General features: G+C 44.7%; 1 protein-coding gene across 1 annotated transcript; it reads left to right on the top strand.

The window, feature by feature from the left end:
* Positions 1-271: 271 nt before the first annotated feature.
* LOC311099882 (olfactory receptor 2AT4-like) lies at positions 272-1,255 on the top strand (the record flags this gene model as incomplete). The annotated part of the gene is made up of 1 exon (XM_084140604.1): positions 272-1,255. One exon carries the CDS (start codon positions 272-274, stop codon positions 1,253-1,255), a length of 984 nt encoding a protein of 327 aa, XP_083996730.1.
* Between the last annotated feature and the right edge of the window lie 18,310 nt (positions 1,256-19,565).

Raw genomic sequence — 19,565 nt, 5'->3', positions numbered from 1 at the left:
AAACATGGGTAGGCTTAGCACAATATAGTGCAGATTAATCAAGCTATTTATTAGGTGATTAAATCACCATTTTAACTGAACGACATTATCATATTGGCTGTTGTTACTTGTTAGCTGACTGATAAAAAGTACTTATGGTCCACACATTGCTAACTCTCTCTCTCCCTCTCTTTCGCTCTCCTTTTAGGTTTTACGCATCAACGGAGCGGGCGTTTGTGTTTGTCTGTGCATGCATAAACCTGGAGCGCAGGCGTGCAGAACCAGCTCAGCCATGAGATATCTCCGCAGGTTGCAATGGAACGACTCCTCCGTTCTAATCCACCCCCCAGGGTTCTACATCATCGGCTTTACCTCCCTGCCCTTCGCCAACCTCTACTTTCTCTTCCTCGCTTTCGTTTACGTGGTGTCGGTCGTGTTCAACACATTTCTGATCTATATAATAACGGTGGACCACCGCCTCCACAACCCCAAGTTTATTGCGGTTGGTAACCTTGCGGTGGTTGATCTGGTGCTGAACACTTGCATTATCCCCGGTATGCTAAAGGCGTTTCTTGCTAAGAACAATTTCGTGCCGTTTAATCTGTGCATGGTGCAGATGTATGTGTATTATTCCTTCATTTCTATGGAATCGTTCTCCATCGCCGTGCTCGCCTATGACCGTATGATCGCCATATGTTTCCCTCTGAGGCACGGCTCCATCAACACCATGACGAGCATGTCGTGTATTATCGGTTTCATCTGGTTTTTCTGTCTTGGTATACAGATATTCAGCACGTCCATTATGACCAGGCTGTCCTACTGTGATTCCGTTAACGTCTACAGCTATTTCTGTGATTACGCGCCAGTGTTTCGGCTGGCATGTAATGACAACACCCTGCAATGGGCTGTGGCTTCAGTGCTGAGCCTGGGTATCCTCCTCGGCCCATTGTCCTTCATCCTTATGTCATACATTAGTATTATAATCGCTGTGTTCAGGATGAAAAGCGTTGAGAGTCGTGTGAAAGCGCTGGCCACCTGCACTGAGCACCTCATTCTTGTGGCAGTGTTCTTCTTTCCGGTTCTGACAATTTTCATGGTGGGGTTATTAGCGCGCAACATCAAACCAGACCCTGACCTGCGCGTGCTGAGCCTGTCACTGGCCTCGTGCATCCCGCCCTGTCTCAACCCCATAGTCTATTCTCTGAAAACTAAAGAGATCAAGAGCAAAGTACTTACCATGTTCCGGAGAATTAAAGTTCAAGTAGTTAACGGTTGATCTTTACGCATAGGTTGCTATGTGCGTTAAGTTACCATGTAGTCCTCTGTAGCTCAATTGGTAGAGCATGGCGCTTGTAACGCCAGGGTAGTGGGTTCGATCCCCGGGACCACCCATACGTAAAAATGTATGCACACATGACTGTAAGTCGCTTTGGATAAAAGCGTCTGCTAAATGGCATATTATTATTATTATAGATATCAAGGGGTAGAAATTGGGGGACATGCATATAACTCATACATAACTTATCTTGTCCTTTAGAAGTTTAAATATAAAGCACTTGGCATTTTCATCGTTTAAATATGAGTTTATAACGAGCGAACTACCACACTTTGAAACATCAAAGCACTTGTCTTCTCAACATTTTCATTGATTGTCATGATTGTGTCATGATTGTCCATCTGCTGAAGAACGCCCATTCACATACACATACACCCTTATTGAACACAGAGGTATCACAGAAATTATTATCTATGTCCTTTTCAGCTCTCCTACACATTCTGAAATAACTCCATATTTGCTATTCCTAAACCTGTGTCATCTACCAAATTGAATCACTTGAAATGGGCATGGTAAACCCTATAACCGACTCAATATTCCCAACATCTTCTAGTCAAAAACCAGAAAATCAAACACATATACTGTATCTCTGTAATGTTTTCTTTTCTGAGTGCTAATAGAGGTTTAATATGGCTACCTGGTTAATCCTGTCCTGTTCCTTTTTCAATATGTTCTGAACTCCAAATCTTTAAAGCATGCCGGACTGCAATATCTTGTATGAAAGTTGCTAAAGAAATAAAGTGTATTATTATTATCATCATGCTTTGTGAAATACAAGCCTTGGCTCAAACTGCAGGGTTAGAAACAAGCTCAATTTAGGAGTATAACGAAATGGTTTGTTTACAAAAATGTAAATGTAAAATGAGTATAGAAGCTTTGCAGAATATGTGTTCCTTTGGCATGTAACCACACGCCACATCACTGTACCAAGATAAACATACTTTAATAAAGGCTTCTCTTTGACCAACAGGGTGCCCTTGTTTCTTCTAAGATATAACTGTTCTGACAGAGGACAATAAGATATAACTGTTCTAACATCCACTATGGCAGGCTCATTGTCCACCCTCCCTCCCAAAAGCCTGGAAGGGATGAGAGAGCCAAGCCTATGGGTTTGTAGCTTCAACCCCACAGCACACACACACACTTACACACACCAACTGATTAATGGACTGCTGCATGTATATTTATTCTCTTGCTTTGTTTGCTCTTTTCCATATTATGTCTGTCTCTGATAAACTACCCAGGAAAGGGCTGAAAATAGCCCATATTCATATACACTATATATACAAAAGTATGTGGACACCCCTTCAAATTAGTGGATTCGGCTATTTCAGCCACATCCATTGCTGACAGGTGTATAAAATCGAGCACACTGCCATGCAATCTCCATAGACAAACATTGGCAGTAGAATGGCCTTTCTGAAGAGCTCAGTGACTTTCAACGTGGCACCGTCATAGGATGCCACCTTTCCAACAAGTCAGTTTGTCAAATTTCTGCCCTGCTAGAGCTGCCCCGGTCAACTGTAAGTGCTGATATTGTGAAGTGGAAACGTCTAGGAGCAACAATGTCTCAGCCGCGTAGTGGTAGGCCACACAAGCTCACAGAACGGGACCGCCGAGAGCTGAAGGGAGTAGCGCGTAAAAATAGTCTGTCCTCGGTTGCAACACTCACTACAGAGTTCCAAACTGTCTCTGGAAGCAACGTCGGATGGACAAATCTGGGTTTGGCGGATGCCAGGAGAACGCTACCTGCCTGAATGCATAGTCCAACTGTAAAGTTTGGTGGAGGAGGAATAATGGTCTGGGGCTGTTTTTCATGGTTCGTGCTAGGTTCCAGTGAAGGGAAAGCTTAACACTACAGCATACAATGACATTCTAGATGATTCTGTGCTTCCAACTTTGTGGCGACAGTTTGGGGAAGGCCCTTTCCTATTTCAGCATGACAAAGCGAGTCCATACAGAAATGGTTTGTCGAGATCAGTGTGGAAGAACTTGACTGGCCTGCACAGAGCCCTAATCTAAACCCCATCGAACACCTTTGGGATGAATTGGAACGCCGACTGCGAGCCAGGCCTAATCGCCCAACATCAGTGCCCGACCTCACTAATGCTCTTCTGGCTGAATGGAAGGAAGTCCCCGCAGCAATGTTCCAACATCTAGTCGAAAGCCTTCCCAGAAGAGTGGAGGCTGTTATAGCAGCAAAGGGGGGACCAACTCCATATTAATGCCCATGATCCGTTCAAAGGCCAGGTATTGGGTTATCACCTGTTTTAAAGCCAGGTATTGGGTTATCACCCGTTTTAAAGGCCAGGTATTGCATAAAGTTGCACACACAATAAACCTTTTCCTTCTTGACCTATAGTTCTTGGACATGATATTAGGAACAGGATAATCCCCAATAGGCAAATAGGTGATGTTTTCAGTGTCCTAGGACAGGACCAAAATTCCTATGGAGGAGGACTTCGGTCTGCAAACAGCTTCAATGGCCAGCTAACCGATGTGCACATGTGGGACTATGTCCTCTCTCCGTGTAAGATGCAGTTCTACATGCAGGCAGGAAGCTGCAGGCCAAGCAGCGTTCTGGACTGGGGGCGGTTAGAGTTCAGCACACATGGCTACGTAGTATAGAACACCTGCAGGATTGGCTCACAGAGCAACAATGGAGTTCCAGAACCTTCAGATGACAGTGACCTGGTTCCAGAACTATCTGAAGACAACAACATCATTATAGAACTCTCCTAATGCAACAATAGCATTCCAGAACTCTGAAGAAGAAAACAACAATGTTGAGTCTGTTTTTGTTTATACCTAAAGTAAGGCACATTAATATTCTCTAATCTAATTAAAAATGGTGCTTTCAATAAAACACTATGTGTTTGTCAATGGTGTTTCTAGTCGGACAAATTATTACTTCCTACTACAAAACCATACTTTCTCCCTGCGATTGGGGTAAGGATGTAGCTCAGTTGGTAGAGCGTAGCGTATGCAACGCCAGGGTTGTGGGTTCAATTCCCACGGGGGACCAGTATGAAAGATAAAAACAACAATGTATGCACTCATTAACTGTAAGTCGCTCTGAATAAGAGCGTCTGCTAAATAACTAAAAATAAATGATAAAACAATTATATGAGGTGCACCCATTGTGATAGTTTTTTACTGTGAAAATAATTTAACTGCAACGTAAATGGAACATCCTCACAAAATACAACATATCAGCATTTCTTAAAAACGAGTTCAATCATTAGCTTCTTGTAAAGAGCCTGCAGGCAGCCCAACCAGTGTGTGTGTGTGTGTGTGTGTGAGAGAGAGAGAGAGAGAGAGAGAAAAACAGCCAGTCAGCTACTTATCCAGATATCCGTTCTAAACTGCCATATGAGCATTTTGATTACTTTGCTTCATAAAAGGTGCTGATTGTTGACCATTCATACTGCTCCTCTCCCTCCTCACCTCTCTACACAGCTATTAGATAACCCCAACTCAGGGGGATTAAAGAAATGCAGCATTTCACTCTACTCCCCAACTTGAGCCATATTTGATAACAAGTTATAATTTAGTGTTATAAGTACACTATCAGTGGCCTTGATAATGTCTAGGGTAGGTTGCCAAACCTCTGTGGGTAGGCCCAGAGTTTTAGAATTAGCTTGTACGTAGCCTAACTCCAACCTAACCTAATCAAACCTCTGTGGGTAGGCCCAGAGTTTTAGAATTAGCTTGTACGTAGCCTAACTCCAACCTAACCTAATCAAACCTCTGCGGGTAGGCCCAGAGTTTTAGAATTAGCTTGTACGTAACCTAACCCCAACCTAACCTAATCAAACCTCTGTGGGTAGGCCCAGAGTTTTAGAATTAGCTTGTACGTAACCTAACCCCAACCTAACCTAATCAAACCTCTGTGGGTAGGCCCAGAGTTTTAGAATTAGCTTGTACGTAACCTAACCCCAACCTAACCTAATCAAACCTCTGTGGGTAGGCCCAGAGTTTTAGAATTAGCTTTTACGTAACCTAACTCCAACCTAACCTAATCAAACCTCTGTGAGGCTAGAGGTTTTATATGGGCTGAATCCTCAAGATGGTGCCTATGTACAACAATAGGAAATTATTAGTATACTTCACTGAACAGATCTCTCAGAGGAGGCCATAGGGAAGCCTATATTCAGTGGGGTGAAATATTCATTTTTATTTATTTATTTTATTTCACCTTTATTTAACCAGGTAAGGCAGTTGAGAACAAGTTCTCATTTCATGCATAGGGTCCCTTGGAAGATGCAACTGTTTCAGCAACCAGCTTGATGCATTTATTTGATACTTTTTACATGTAATATTATGTATTATAAACTAGTGTTTCTGATTACAGTGGCTGGAGTAGTGGGATTCTTATTTAGCCAACCTCACTTTTGTTTACAGGTTTGAGAGGAAATTGTTTTAGATTGCACAATACTGCCCTCAAGTGCTTTCAGGCCTATATTTCACACACACTGTATTTGAGTACACTAAACCTGAGAAAATCTGACCACCGCTGCTTGTTTTACGAATTACCAACTGGGTGATAAACAATATTGCTAACATGTTACTGCTATTTGGGTTTCACGACCGAAACTAAAGGTCTAGTGAACACGGTGTGAGCAGATTAGAGAACAGTCTGACTGCGACCCGCCTTAACCCTTTTCCTAACATTAATCTCATTCTCCTGCTACGTTAGTTATCTTAACCTGCTACGTTAGTTATCTTAACCTGCTACGTTAGTTATCTTAACCTGCTACGTTAGTTCTCTTAACCTGCTACGTTAGTTATCTTAACCTGCTACGTTAGTTATCTTAACCTGCTACGTTAGTTCTCTTAACCTGCTACGTTAGTTATCTTAACCTGCTACGTTAGTTCTCTTAACCTGCTACGTTAGTTCTCTTAACCTGCTACGTTAGTTATCTTAACCTGCTACGTTAGTTATCTTAACCTGCTACGTTAGTTCTCTTAACCTGCTACGTTAGTTCTCTTAACCTGCTACGTTAGTTATCTTAACCCGCTACGTTAGTTCTCTTAACCTGCTACGTTAGTTCTCTTAACCTGCTACGTTAGTTCTCTTAACCTGCTACGTTAATTATCCTAACCTGTCACGTTAATTATCCTAACCTGTCACGTTAATTATCCTAACCTGTCACGTTAATTATCCTAACCTGTCACGTTAATTATCCTAACCTGTCACGTGAATGATCCTAACCTGTCACGTTAATTATCCTAACCTGTCACGTTAATTCTTCCCAACCTGCTCAGTTTATTCTCCTAACCAGCTAGAACAAGGCAGTAGTCAGGAGACAATAGAAAGCGGGACGGAGTTTCAATGAGTAGTTCATCTCTGTTCTTGCTCGGTGGACAAGGGTACCAATCCGACTATATTGGAAAATTGCAGTGCCTTCAGAAAGTATTCACACCCCTAGACTTTTTCCACATGTTGTTGTGTTACAGCCTGAATTTTAAATTGATTCAATTGACATTTTGTGTCACTGACTTACACATAATACCCCATAATGTCAAAGTGGAATTATGTTTTGAGATTGTTTTTGAAATGTAATAATACATTAAAAGTTGAAATGTCTTGAGTCTAAGTATTCAACCCCTTTGTTATGACAAGCCTAAATAAGTTCAGGAGTAAAAATGTCCTTAACAAATTGCATAATAAGTTGCAGGGACTCTGTGTGCAATAATAGTGTTTAACATGATTTTTTTATGACTACCTCATCTCTGTACCCCAAACATTCAATTATCTGTCAGGTCCCTCAGTTGAGCAGTGAATTTCAAACACATATTCAACCACAAAGACCAGGGAGGTTTTCCAATGCCTCGCAAAGAAGGGCACATATTGGTAGATGGGTTTAAAACAAAAAGCAGACATTGAATATCCCTTTGAGCATGGTGAAGTTATTAACTACACTGTGGATGATGTACACACAGTCACCACAAAGACACAGGCATCCTTCTTAACTCAGTTGTCGGAGAGGAAGGAAACCATTCAGGGATTTTACCATGAGGCCAATGGTGACCTTAAAACAGTTAGAGTTTAATGGCTGTCATAAGAGAAAACTGAGGATGGATCGACAACATTGTAGTTACCCCACAATACTAACCTAAATGACAGAGTGAAAAGAAGAAACCTGTACATATTGCCAAAGAAATTTACTGTATGTCCTGAATACAAAGCGTTATGTTTGGGGCAAATCCAACACATCACTTTGTACCACTCTTCATATTTTTCGAGCATCATGTTATGGGTATGCTTGTCATTGGCAATGACTAGGGAGTTTTTTAGGATAAAAATAAATGTAATAGAGCTAAGCACAGGCAAAATCCTAGAGGAAAACCTTGTTCAGTCTGCTTTCCAACAGACACTGGGAGACAAATTCACCTTTTAGCATGACAATAATCTAAAACACAAGGCCAAATATACACTGGAGTTGCTTACCAAGATGACATTGAATGTTACCGAGTGGCCTAGTTACAGTTTTGACTTAAATTGACTTGAAAATCTATGGCAAGACTTGGAAATGGCTGTTTAGCAATGATCAACAACCAACTTGACAGAGCCTGATTTTTTTTTAAAAAGAATAATGTGCAAAAATTGTACAATCCAGGTGTGCAAAGCTCTTAGAGACTTACCCAGAAACACTCACATCTGTAATAGCTGTCACAGGTGATTCTAACCTGTATTGACCCAGGGGTGTGAATACTTATGTAAATGAGATATTTCTGTATTTCATTTTCAATAGATTTTCAAAAATGTCTAAAAACATGTTTTCACTTTGTCATTATGGGGTATTGTGTGTAGATGGGGGAGATCAAAAATGTTGATTTAATCCATTTTGAATTCAGGTTGTAACACTACAAAATGTGGAATGTATGCTACCACAGAGTTTCTAAACACAATGTATTGTCTTTGATGCTACGGTGCCGCGGAAACAATGTGTCCAAAGTACGCCGTGCACATTTAAATGTCATCTCTCCTGTCCTTTCTGTAAAGACGTCCCCTATGTTATGAAATCCACGGGGGTAACGTGAATTTGAATGTTCAGCGACTCAAGGTATTCAACTCAAGGATGCAAATTCCAAGTAGCTACTGCTTTCAAGAAAGAGTATGATTCTGATATATTTGAATGATTTGTAAAACTTCTGTTAAAGGAGGTCATTTTTAGGCTGATATGTGCAGTTGCTTGTGATGTTATCTAGCTAGCTAACTAGCTTTCCGATTTAGTGACTGGCTTCAATATACTTTCCTTTACTCATCAAAGTATAGATGTTGCCAGAGTGCTGATGAACTTCTCTCTCTGTGTGCGCAAGCTGTCGTTTATCCAAAATATGAAATAAACTACTTTTGAGCACTTTGACTCCAGCCAGACTAGCATTTGGCAATGCGCATGCGTTGTACCTGCTCTACAAAATGCATATTTGACCAATGGCCCAGAGCTAGCCATGACGCTGATTAGCTAGAAAGTTAGCTAGCTAGACAACCAAACAATGGTGTGTTTATACCAATGATGTATATAAACCCTGGATTGTTGAGACTATGTATTGGCCAATGAGAGGCTTTGAAGCTACCAGTTGGCCATATATGAACACCATTAGTAGAATCAGTCCCCCAAGAATTGAATGGAATTCTACAGTATTTCTATTAAACGTTTCAAGGACAATGACATGTATATAAGTATTTTTTGTTGTTGTAGTGGGGACATTAACATTAGTACTTTAGAAAAAAAATTTCCTTGAAGTATAATTTTTATATTTTGTATTTTTTTATGTTTAGCTCACATAACATAATTTAAATTATTAAAAAATAAACGTGGCAAAAAAATAATAAATAAAATAAATAAAAAACAGATGTAGACATTATTAAATGCATTTCTATAGCTTCCAAATTGTTTTTTTACAATGGTGGGGGAGTCCCAAGATGGAGGCACGGTGGCTTCAAAACAGCGCCTCCTGTCAGTCACCTAGTGTAAATATAAATCATTGGTTCACCATTTGTGTATGGAAGCCTAGGTTACCCATTTATGCAGTCAATTAAACTGAACTCCACGATTTACAATGGAGTTGAGTGGCGACTAGTGTGGACGGAATGGAGCTCCGACGTCACACAAAACTACATTGTTCCGTACTTTTGGGCTGTTCTTTGGGTGCTGAAATAAGCATGGAATGGAATGTATTCATTAGTGCACAGTAGCAAAACGTTTTGCAAGGTAAACATTTTTGCAATGAAAACATTCGTTTTTATTGGACCCTTTAGTATCTCCCCGTTTTATTCCGTTTGCTTCTGTTTGGTTCCGCTTGGTTCCTAGTGAATACACCCCTAAGCTCTTTCATGACATGGGCCCCGTGTAGCTCAGTTGGTAGAGCATGGCGCTTCCAATGCCAGGGTTGTGGGTTCGATTCCCACGGAGGGCCAGTATGACAAAAAAAAACTGTAAGAGCGTCTGCTAAATGACTAAAATTTAAGAAACTTTGTCTACTCCAATCCCTCTATATCCCCTCCCAGACAGAGCTGCCTCACCTCCATCCCAGAGCCATCACCCCAGTGAGGACCAGAATGAGGAGGACCCAGTGGACCAGATGATCAGCAGGACAGGCTGTGGGGAGCTGCACTATGCCGTGCATGGAAGTGTCAGAGCCAGGTCCTTCGAAGACTGTATGATGACCTTCCAGAAAGCCTGGAAGGAACAGCTGATTAGACAGGCTAAAGCAGCAGCGGTGTGGGACACAGAGTCTATTTCGAAGAGCACAGACAGGTTTCTTTCTACAGTACTTAGAGGCGGTGTGTGATTCAAAGACATTGTAGAAACAAACCGTGGCCACAGAGTTAGAAGAGCAAAGACTGGTCGGTGTGGGTCAAAGGCTTTAGGTGGATCACTTTGGGAACAGGATTATGTAGTATATTCAGACTTTTGTCCCCATCCTCAGTTGTTTCATTCAAATCAAATCAAATTTTATTGGTCACATACACGTGTTTAGCAGATGTTATTGCGGGTGTAACGAAATGCTTGTGCTTCTAGCTCCGACAGTACAGTAATATCTAACAAGTAATATCTAACAATTTCACAACATATACCCAATACACACCATCTAAGTAAGGAATGGAATTCAGAATATATACATATATGGACGAGCAATGTCAGAGTGGCATAGACTAAGATACAGTAGAATAGTATAGAATACAGTATATACATATGAGATGAGTAATGCAAGACATGTAAACATTATTAAAGTGACAGGTGTTCCATTTCTTAAAGTGGCCAGTGATTTATATTCTATGTCTATAGGCAGCAGCCTCTAATGTGATAGTGATGGCTATTTAACAGTCTGATGGCCTTGAGATCTAAGCTGTTTTTCAGTCTCTCTGTCCCAGCTTTGATGCAGCTGTACTGATCTCGCCTTCTGGATGATAGCGGGGTGAACAGACAGTTGCTCAGGTGGTTGACGTCCTTGATGATCTTTTTGGCCTTCCTGTGACATCGGGTTCTGTACGTGTCCTGGAGGGCGGGTAGTTTGCCCCCGGTAATGTGTTTGGCAGACCGCACCACCCTCTGGAGACCCTGCGGTTGCGGGTGGTGCAATTGCCGTACCAGGTGTGATACAGCCCAGCAGGATGCTTTCAATTGTGCATCTGTAAAAGTTTGTGAGGGTTTTAGGTGCCAAGCCAAATTTCATTCAGCCTCCTGAGGTTGAAGAGTCTCTGTTGCGAAATCTTCACCACACTGTCTGTGTGGGTGGTCCATTTCAGTTTGCCAGTGATGTGTACGCCAAGGAACTTGAAGCTTTCCACCTTCTCCACTGTTTCCTGAAGTCCATGATCATCTCCTTTGTTTTGTTGATGTTGAGTGAGAGGTTATTTTCCTGGCACCACACTCCCAGAGCCCTCACCTCCTCCCTGTAGGCTGTCCCATCATTGTTGGTAATCAAGCCTACTACTGTTGTGTTGTCTGCAAACTTGATGATTGAGTTGGAGGCATGCTTGGCCACGCAGTCATGGGTGAACAGGTAGTACAGGAGTGGGCTGAGCACGCACCCTTGTGGGGCCCCAGTGTTGAGGATCAGCGAAGTGGAGGTGTTGTTTCCTACCTTCACCACCTGTGGCGGCCCATCAGGAAGTCCAGGACTCAGTTGCACAGGGCAGGGTTCAGACCCAGGGCCTCGAGCTTAATGATGAGCTTGGAGGGTACTATGGTGTTGAATGCTGAGCTATAGTCAATGAACAGCATTCTTACATAGGTATTCCTCTTGTCCAGATGGGATAGAGCAGTGTGCAGTGTGATGGTGATTGCATCGTCTGTGGATCTATTGGGGCGGTAAGAAAATTGTAGTGGGTCTAGGGTGACAGGTAAGCTAAAGGTGATATGATCCTTGACTAGTCTCTCAAAGCACTTCATGATGACAGAGGTGAGTGCTACGGGGCGATAGTCATTTAGTTCAGTTACCTTTGCTTTCTTGGGGACAGGAACGATGGTGGTCCTCTTGAAGCATGTGGGGACAGCAGACTGGGATAGGGAGAGATTGAATATAGTCCGTAAACACACCAGCCAGCTGGTCTGCGCATGCTCTGAGGACGCGGCTAGGGATGCCGTCTGGGCCGGCAGCCTTGCGAGGGTTAACACGCTTAAATGTCTTACTCAGAGAAGGAGAGCCCACAGTCCTTGGTAGTGGGCCGCGTCGGTGGCACTGTGTTATCCTCAAAGCGGCCGAAGAAGGTGTTTAGCTTGTCTGGAAGCAAGACGTTGGTGTCGGCGACGTGGCTGGTTTTTCTTTTGTACTTCGTGATTGTCTGTAGACCCTGCCACATACGTCACATGTCTTGCGACTCCACTTTGTCTCTATACTGACGTTTTGCCTGTTTGATTGCCTTGCGGGGTGAATAGCTACACTGTTTGTATTCTGCCATATTCCCAGTCACCTTGCCATGGTTAAATGAAGTAGTTTGCGCTTTCAGTTTTGCGCAAATGCTGCCTCAGGATATGTGGTTTGCAGTTTGCATAAAGTCCAGTGAAGTTCTTTGAGGGCCGTCGTGGTATTTGCTTGAGGGGGGATATAAACGGCAGTGGCTAAAACCAAGGAAAATTATCTTGGGAGATAATACGGTCGGCATTTGATTGTGAGGTATTCTAGGTCGGGTGAACAAAAGGACTTGAGTTCCTGGATATTACTACAATTACACCATGAGTTGTTAATCATGTAACACACACCTCTACCCTTCTGCTTCCCGGAGAGATATTTATTTCTGTCTGCGCAATGAACTGAGAACCCTTCTGGCTGGACCTATTTTGACAGAATATCCAGAGAGAGCCATGTTTCCATGAATCAAAGTATGTTAAAGGTCCTGATGTCTCTCTGGAAATAAACCCTTGCCCCTAGCTCGTCAACTTTGTTATCCAAAGACTGAACATTTGCGAGTAATATACTTGGTTGCGGTGGGTGGTGTGCGTGCCTCCTAAATCGAACCAACATGCCGCTCCGAGTGCCTCTCCTCCACAGGCGATGTTTTGGGTCGGCCTCTAGAATCAGTTAAATTGCCCTGGGGAGAGCGAACAAAGGATCTGCTTCGGGAAAGTCGTATTCCTGGTTGTAATGCTGGTAGTCCTGGTGAGTTACCGCCGCTCTGATATCCAACGTTTTACCCGGCTGTATGTAATGATACAAAACATTTTCTGAGCTAATAATGTAAAAAATAATACATAAAAAAACAAAATACCGCAAAAGTTTCCTACGTTTCCTAAGAGCTAGTCACAAGGACGCCATCTTTGTCGGCGCCATCTGGACTGATGGAAGATATCAACAGCAGACAACACAGGTGACTAGCACAGGTGAAGTCAGCAGAGTGCGCAGCTGAACACTGTATGCTGGAAACACTTGGTTTGTTATTTTTGACTAAAACAACCAATATTCGTTAAATATAAATACCAAACTTGTTTTTGCATGGATTCCGCCACGTGGTTAGCTTTAAACAGCTAGGAATGCTATTTCTTGTCCCAGAATCCCGCTTAACAGACAGGTTGAAGCTTGCTTGACAGAGTCGCAAAGCTGCTGGCCATCAAGCTAACGAAGTTAGTCCCAGATTAGTTTTGCAATGGAGCCCTCTTTGTCTGGAGAAATAAATGAATGGTTCCAGCACTGTAGGAGCTGTACCTACTACGCTTTGTTTCAGGAGAAACCGGAACACTCAGAGTTCCAATGCGGCAATTGTTTGCTTGCCGAGGCTTGAGATGGCTTCCTTCATCACGCAAGTCGCCAGCTTCCGTAAGAAACTGGGGAAAACACAGAGTGAAATGTTTACCTTTTCTACGCCGGTGGCTGGACACTTGTTGGATGCCTTGTCGTTTGTCATTATCCGACTGGCCGGTGTTGCCCGGAGCTCCCCCATCTGATAGCGGAGTCGAAGGAACACAGCAAGAGGAGCATGCTAATCAACGATGGTTCCATGTCACGAGCCGTGGAAGCCGAAGACAGTGGCCTCCCGCAAAGCAGTCTACACTCCCAATGAGAAACCCGGAGCAGATACTAACAACAAATAGTTTCGCTATCCTAGAGCCTGATCTTCCTGCACCTTCATCGCTGGGGGTACCTGTGTCTGCGGCCGCAGTGCCTACTCCTACGATTTCGAAGTCAACATCGACAGCCTTCCATCCCTGCTCTGGATCGAGCGGGGCTTCTCCATCTGAGGCCTGCACCAGGCGCTGGGAGCAACGGGCTCAAGTTATCCTTCCTCTCGCCCATCCATAAAGGGTTCTCCGAATCCTGTGAAGCGTGAGAGTGGCCGGATTTCATGAAGATCCTGATGAACAGTTCTTATGCTGACATTGCTTCCAGACGCCGTTTGGAACTCAGTAGTGAGTGTTGCAACCGTTGACAGACGACTTTTACGTGCTTCAGCACTCGGCAGTCCCGTTCTGTGAGCTTGTGTGGCCTACCACTTCGCGGCTGAGCTGTTGTTGCTCCTAGACGTTTCCACTTCACAATAACAGCACTTACAGTTGACCGGGGCAGATCTAGCAGAGCAGAAATGTGATGAACTGACTTGTTGGAAAGGTGGCATCCTATGACAGTGCCACGTTGAAAGTCACTGAGCTCTTCAGTAAGGCCATTCTGTTGCCAATGTTTGTCTATGGAGATTGCATGGCTGTGTGCTTGATTTGATATACAGTGGGGGAAAAAAGTATTTAGTCAGCCACCAATTGTGCAAGTTCTCCCACTTAAAAAGATGAGAGAGGCCTGTCATTTTCATCATTGGTACACGTCAACTATGACAGACAAATTGAGAATATTTTTTCCAGAAAATCACATTGTAGTGAATTTATTTGCAAATTATGGTGGAAAATAAGTATTTGGTCAATAACAAAAGTTTCTCAATACTTTGTTATATACCCTTTGTTGGCAATGACACAGGTCAAATGTTTTCTGTAAGTCTTCACAAGGTTTTCACACACTGTTGCTGGTATTTTGGCCCATTCCTCCATGCAGATCTCCTCTAGAGCAGTGATGTTTTGGGGCTTTCAACTCCTTCCAAAGATTTTCTATGGGGTTGAGATCTGGAGACTGGCTAAGCCACTCCAGGACCTTGAAATGCTTCAAGTTTTGTAGTGATTCCTATGTTGTTAATGTAAATAATATTTGTTGTTCTGTGGTGTGTAATGAGGAGCAAACAGACGCTGCACTTGACACATTTATGAAATTGCTTATTCCAGTTACTATTAAGCATGCACCCATTAAGGAAATGACTGTAAAAACAGCTAAATCCTCGTGAATTGATGAGGAATGGAAAAATTGTATGGTTTATGAGGTGTCATGACTTGCCCTCATGGGTTGAGGATCAAACATTCCTGCTAGGCAAAGGTTTGACAACCCCTTTTCCTGGGGGCCAGTTTATTGACTTATACATAGTTTGCAGAAAAGGACTCCTTTTGGTCTCTAATATGGGAAGAAAGAATTTCCTTGTGAGACAAAGGAAGTCTTCCCGCCAAGACTCCAACATCCAAAAGTGGAATGAAACAATATTCCTACTTAAAAGAATGTGGGAAATGGTCAGTGGGGATCTAAAGAATAATAACACATGAACTAGAAACTGAACATAGAACACAAAACATAGACCCTACACACCCTGGCTCAACATATAAGAGTCCCCAGAGCCAGGGCGTGACAGTACCCCCCCCCAAAGGCGCGGACTGCGACCGCGCCAACATAAACCCAACAGGGGAGGGGCCGGGTGGGCATTCCGCCTCGGAGGCGGATCCGGCTCCGGGCATGACCACCACCCTATAACAACCCCCCCATAGCGCCCCTGGTCTAGTCTGGCCCCGCTGGCTGGAGCTGGACTGGACATCGGTGGAGCGGATTGCTTAGTCTCCGGTGTGGAGCAGCTGACCGGTACCTGACCAGGCACCGGTGAAGCAGGCACGGGCTGTGCCGGACTGACAACGCGCACCACAGGCTTGGTGCGGGGAGCAGGGACGGGCCGGACCGGGCTGGCGACACGCACCACAGGCTTGGTGCGGGGAGCAGGAACGGGCCGGACCGGGCTGACGACGTGCACCACAGGCTTGGTGCGGGGAGCAGGAACAGGCCGGGCCGGGCTGATGACGCGCAACATCGGCTTGGTGCGAGGGGCAGGAACAGGCCGGTCCCGGCTGGCGACGCGCATCACAGACTTGGTGCGGGAGCAGGAATGGGCCGGACCGGGCTGGCTAAGCGCACCACTGGCTTGGTGCGGGGAGTAGGAACAGGCCGGGCCGGGCTGGCGACGCGCACCATTGGCTTGGTGCGGGGAGCAGGAACGGGCCGGGCCGGGCTGGCGACGCGCACCACAGGCTTGGTGCGGGGAGCAGGAACAGGCCGGGCCGGGCTGGCGACGCGCACCATAGGCTTGGTGCGGGGAGCAGGAACAGGCCGGGCCGGGCTGGCGACGCGCACCATAGGCTTGGTGCGGGGAGCATGAACAGGCCGGGCCGGGCTGGCGACGCGCACCATTGGCTTAGTGCGAGGGGCAGGAACAGGCCGGGCCGGGCTGGCGACGCGCACCACAGGCTTGGTGCGAGGGGCAGGAACAGGTCGGGCCGGACTGGCGACGCGCATCACAGGCTTGGTGCGGGGAGCAGGAACGGGCTGGACCGGGCTGTGGAGACAGACTGGAGGTCTGGAGCGAAGAGCTGACACAACCCGTCCTGGCTGAATACCTATTTTTACACACTCTGTGTGAGGCTTCAGCACAGGACGTACAGGGCTGTGTACTCGTATTGGCACTACAGCACGTGACACTGGCGCAGGATATCCGGGACCGAGGAGGGGTACTGGAGGCCACGAGCATTGAGCCGGCACACTCCGTCCTGGCTGCATGCCCACCTTAGCATGACACGTGCGTGGTGCTCGCACAGGACGTACCGGACTGTGCCGGACCACTTGCGGCACAGTACGCAGCTCCGCATACCTCGGAACCTGCCCAATCTCACGCTGCCTAGCCTGAGTACGGAGAGTTGGCTCTGCTCTACCTCTAGGCTCCGCCAACCTCCCTTCCAGCCCCCCAAACCCGGTGGCCTCCTAATCCACAAACTTGCCCAGTAGCTGCCTCCAGCAGCCCTGTCGTCCATGCCGTGTGCCCCCCCCCAAATGTTTTTATTGGGGTTGCCTCTTGCGTGTCCGACGTCGGCCCGGTTGGCGCCGCTGCTCCTCTCTATGGCGCGCCTCCACCGTCTCCTCCCACGGACGGCGATCCATACCGGCCTGGATTTCCTCCCAAGTCCAGGACCCCTGCCCGTCCAAGATCTCCTCCCAAGTCCAGGCTGTCTTCTCCTGGACACGCTGCTTGGTCCTGTTTTGGTGGGATCTTCTGTCACGATTGTCATAATGATTGGACCAAGGCGCAGCGTGATATGCGTACATCTTTTTAATAGTGTACTGGCAACACGATACAAAATACAAAACAACCAAACGAAACGTGAAGTCCTCGGTTAACAACACAAACCAACACGGAACAAGATCCCACAAAACACAAGTGCACAACAGGCTGCCTAAGTATGGTTCCCAATCAGAGACAACAAGCAACAGCTGATTCTCGTTGCCTCTGATTGAGAACCACCCCGGCCAACCTAGAAAACACATGAACTAGAAACTGAACATAGAACACAAAACATAGACCCTACACACCCTGGCTCAACATATAAGAGTCCCCAGAGCCAGGGCGTGACACACGAGGTGAAGAAGAAGACAATGCACTAGACCTTATCATCTCAGTCTGCAGCTGGCATGTATAGTCGTCTAGAGAACTTTCACTAAAGACACGAGTTGGAAAGGACAATCCCTCTCCGAAAACCGCTGGTACATCTGAAGTATCCATTCTAACCAGCACTACGACCAGAAACTCTACCAAGGACATTGGGATCTCTGGTGGGCAAACCAGAGTCCTACATCATCAACTCAACTATCGAGGACAGCTACACGTAAATACATGTTGCATTTCTAATCCTAATGAGCGTTATTAGAGTGCATAAGTATTATGATTACTGTGAGCATAGTCTCCAAAGTAACCACGATAGTTTGAATCTCTCTCTCCTATCCACTCTGTCCCTCCTTCTACCCAAGCATTCATGCTATCTTTAGTCCACTAAGGACCTGTTTTCATTGTATTACGTTAGTAATCAATAACCTATGTGTGTTTGTATTGTGCTATTATTTAGTTGGTTAGTAAATAAATAATTATGCCAATTTGTGTATTGCTGATTCATCAATAAGGTTAGGGTTCTTGCAGGTTCAAGGATTATATGACGTTCAGAATGAGACTGATAAGAGGTAATTATTTGATAAGTGACTGTTATCGATATATATATAACATATATATCTTCAAAGAGTTTAATTCGGGAGATGGTAACTCGTTAAACAACTTCTTCCATGGTGCCCCAAATTCCTAATGAGTTAATTATTACATGATTAATTTAATCAAGTGACAATTAAACATAGTTAGGTGATTTGATAAATAACAGTCATACATTAAAGTAAGTCACGTCATGACAGAGGGATGAGGCAAAAGGATTGGCAAATAAGTCTGTCTGCATAACCAATTGGCAAACGTATTACAAATTGAGAAATCAACATCAATCTATTTGCCATATTTTCAATTTAAACGTACTAGAAAGTGTTTGCCCAAGGCCTGGAGGGAAGCAGTCATTCATTCCGCTACCTATCAGCCTGTTACCAACCCTTAGTAAACCTTTGGAAAAAATGTGTTTGACCAGATACAATGCTGTTTTACAGTAAACAAATTGACAACAGACTTTCAGCACGCTTATGGGGAATGCCATTCAACAAGCACTGCACTTACACAAATTATTGATGATTGGCTGAGAGAAATGTCAGTGCGGCTTTTGACGTTATCGATCATAGTCTGCTACTGGAAAAACCTGTGTTATGGCTTTACACCCCGTGCTATATTGTGGATAAAGAGTTACCTATCTAACAGAACACAGAGGGTGTTCTTTAATGGAAGCCTCTCCAAAAGAATCCAGGTAGAATCAGGAATTCCCCAGGGCAGCTGTCTAGGCCCCTTACTTTTTTCAATCTTTACTAACAACATGCCACTGGCTTTGAGTAAAGCCAGTGTGTCTATGTATGTGGACGACTCAATACTATACACGTCAGCTACTACAGCGACTGAAATGACTGCAACACTTAACAAGTGTAGTTTCAGAGTGGGTGGCAAGGAATAAGTTACTCCTAAAAATGTATAAAACTAAAAGCATTGTATTTGGTACAAATCATTCACTAATCAATCACTAAACCCTAAACCTCAACTAAATCTTGTAAAAAATAATGTGGAAATGTATCAAGTTGAGGTGACTAAACTGCTTGGAGTTAGCCTGGATTGTAAACTGTCATGGTCAAAACATATTGATACAGTAGCTAAGATGGGAAGAAGTCTGTCTATAATAAAGCGCTGCTCTACCTTCTTAACAGCACTATCAACAAGGCAGGTCCTACAGGCCCTAGTTTTGTCGCACCTGGACTACTGTTCAGTCATGTGGTCAGGTGCCACAAAAAGGGCCACGTGTGTTTTGGGTCACTGCATGCTGGAATACCCATCCACAACCCATTTTCAATGCCCTGGCTGAGGGAAGGAGGTTCTCACCCAAGATTTGACGGTACATGGCCCCGCCCATCGTCCCTTTGATGCGGTGAAGTTGAACACCCCCAAAGCATAATGCTTCCACCTCCATGTTTGACGGTGGGGATGGTGTTC

The sequence above is a fragment of the Coregonus lavaretus genome, assembly GCF_964263955.1.
Source record: "Coregonus lavaretus genome assembly, chromosome: 24".
In the NCBI taxonomy this organism is placed as follows: domain Eukaryota; kingdom Metazoa; phylum Chordata; class Actinopteri; order Salmoniformes; family Salmonidae; genus Coregonus; species Coregonus lavaretus.
This window is presented reverse-complemented; position numbering and strand designations above follow the sequence as displayed.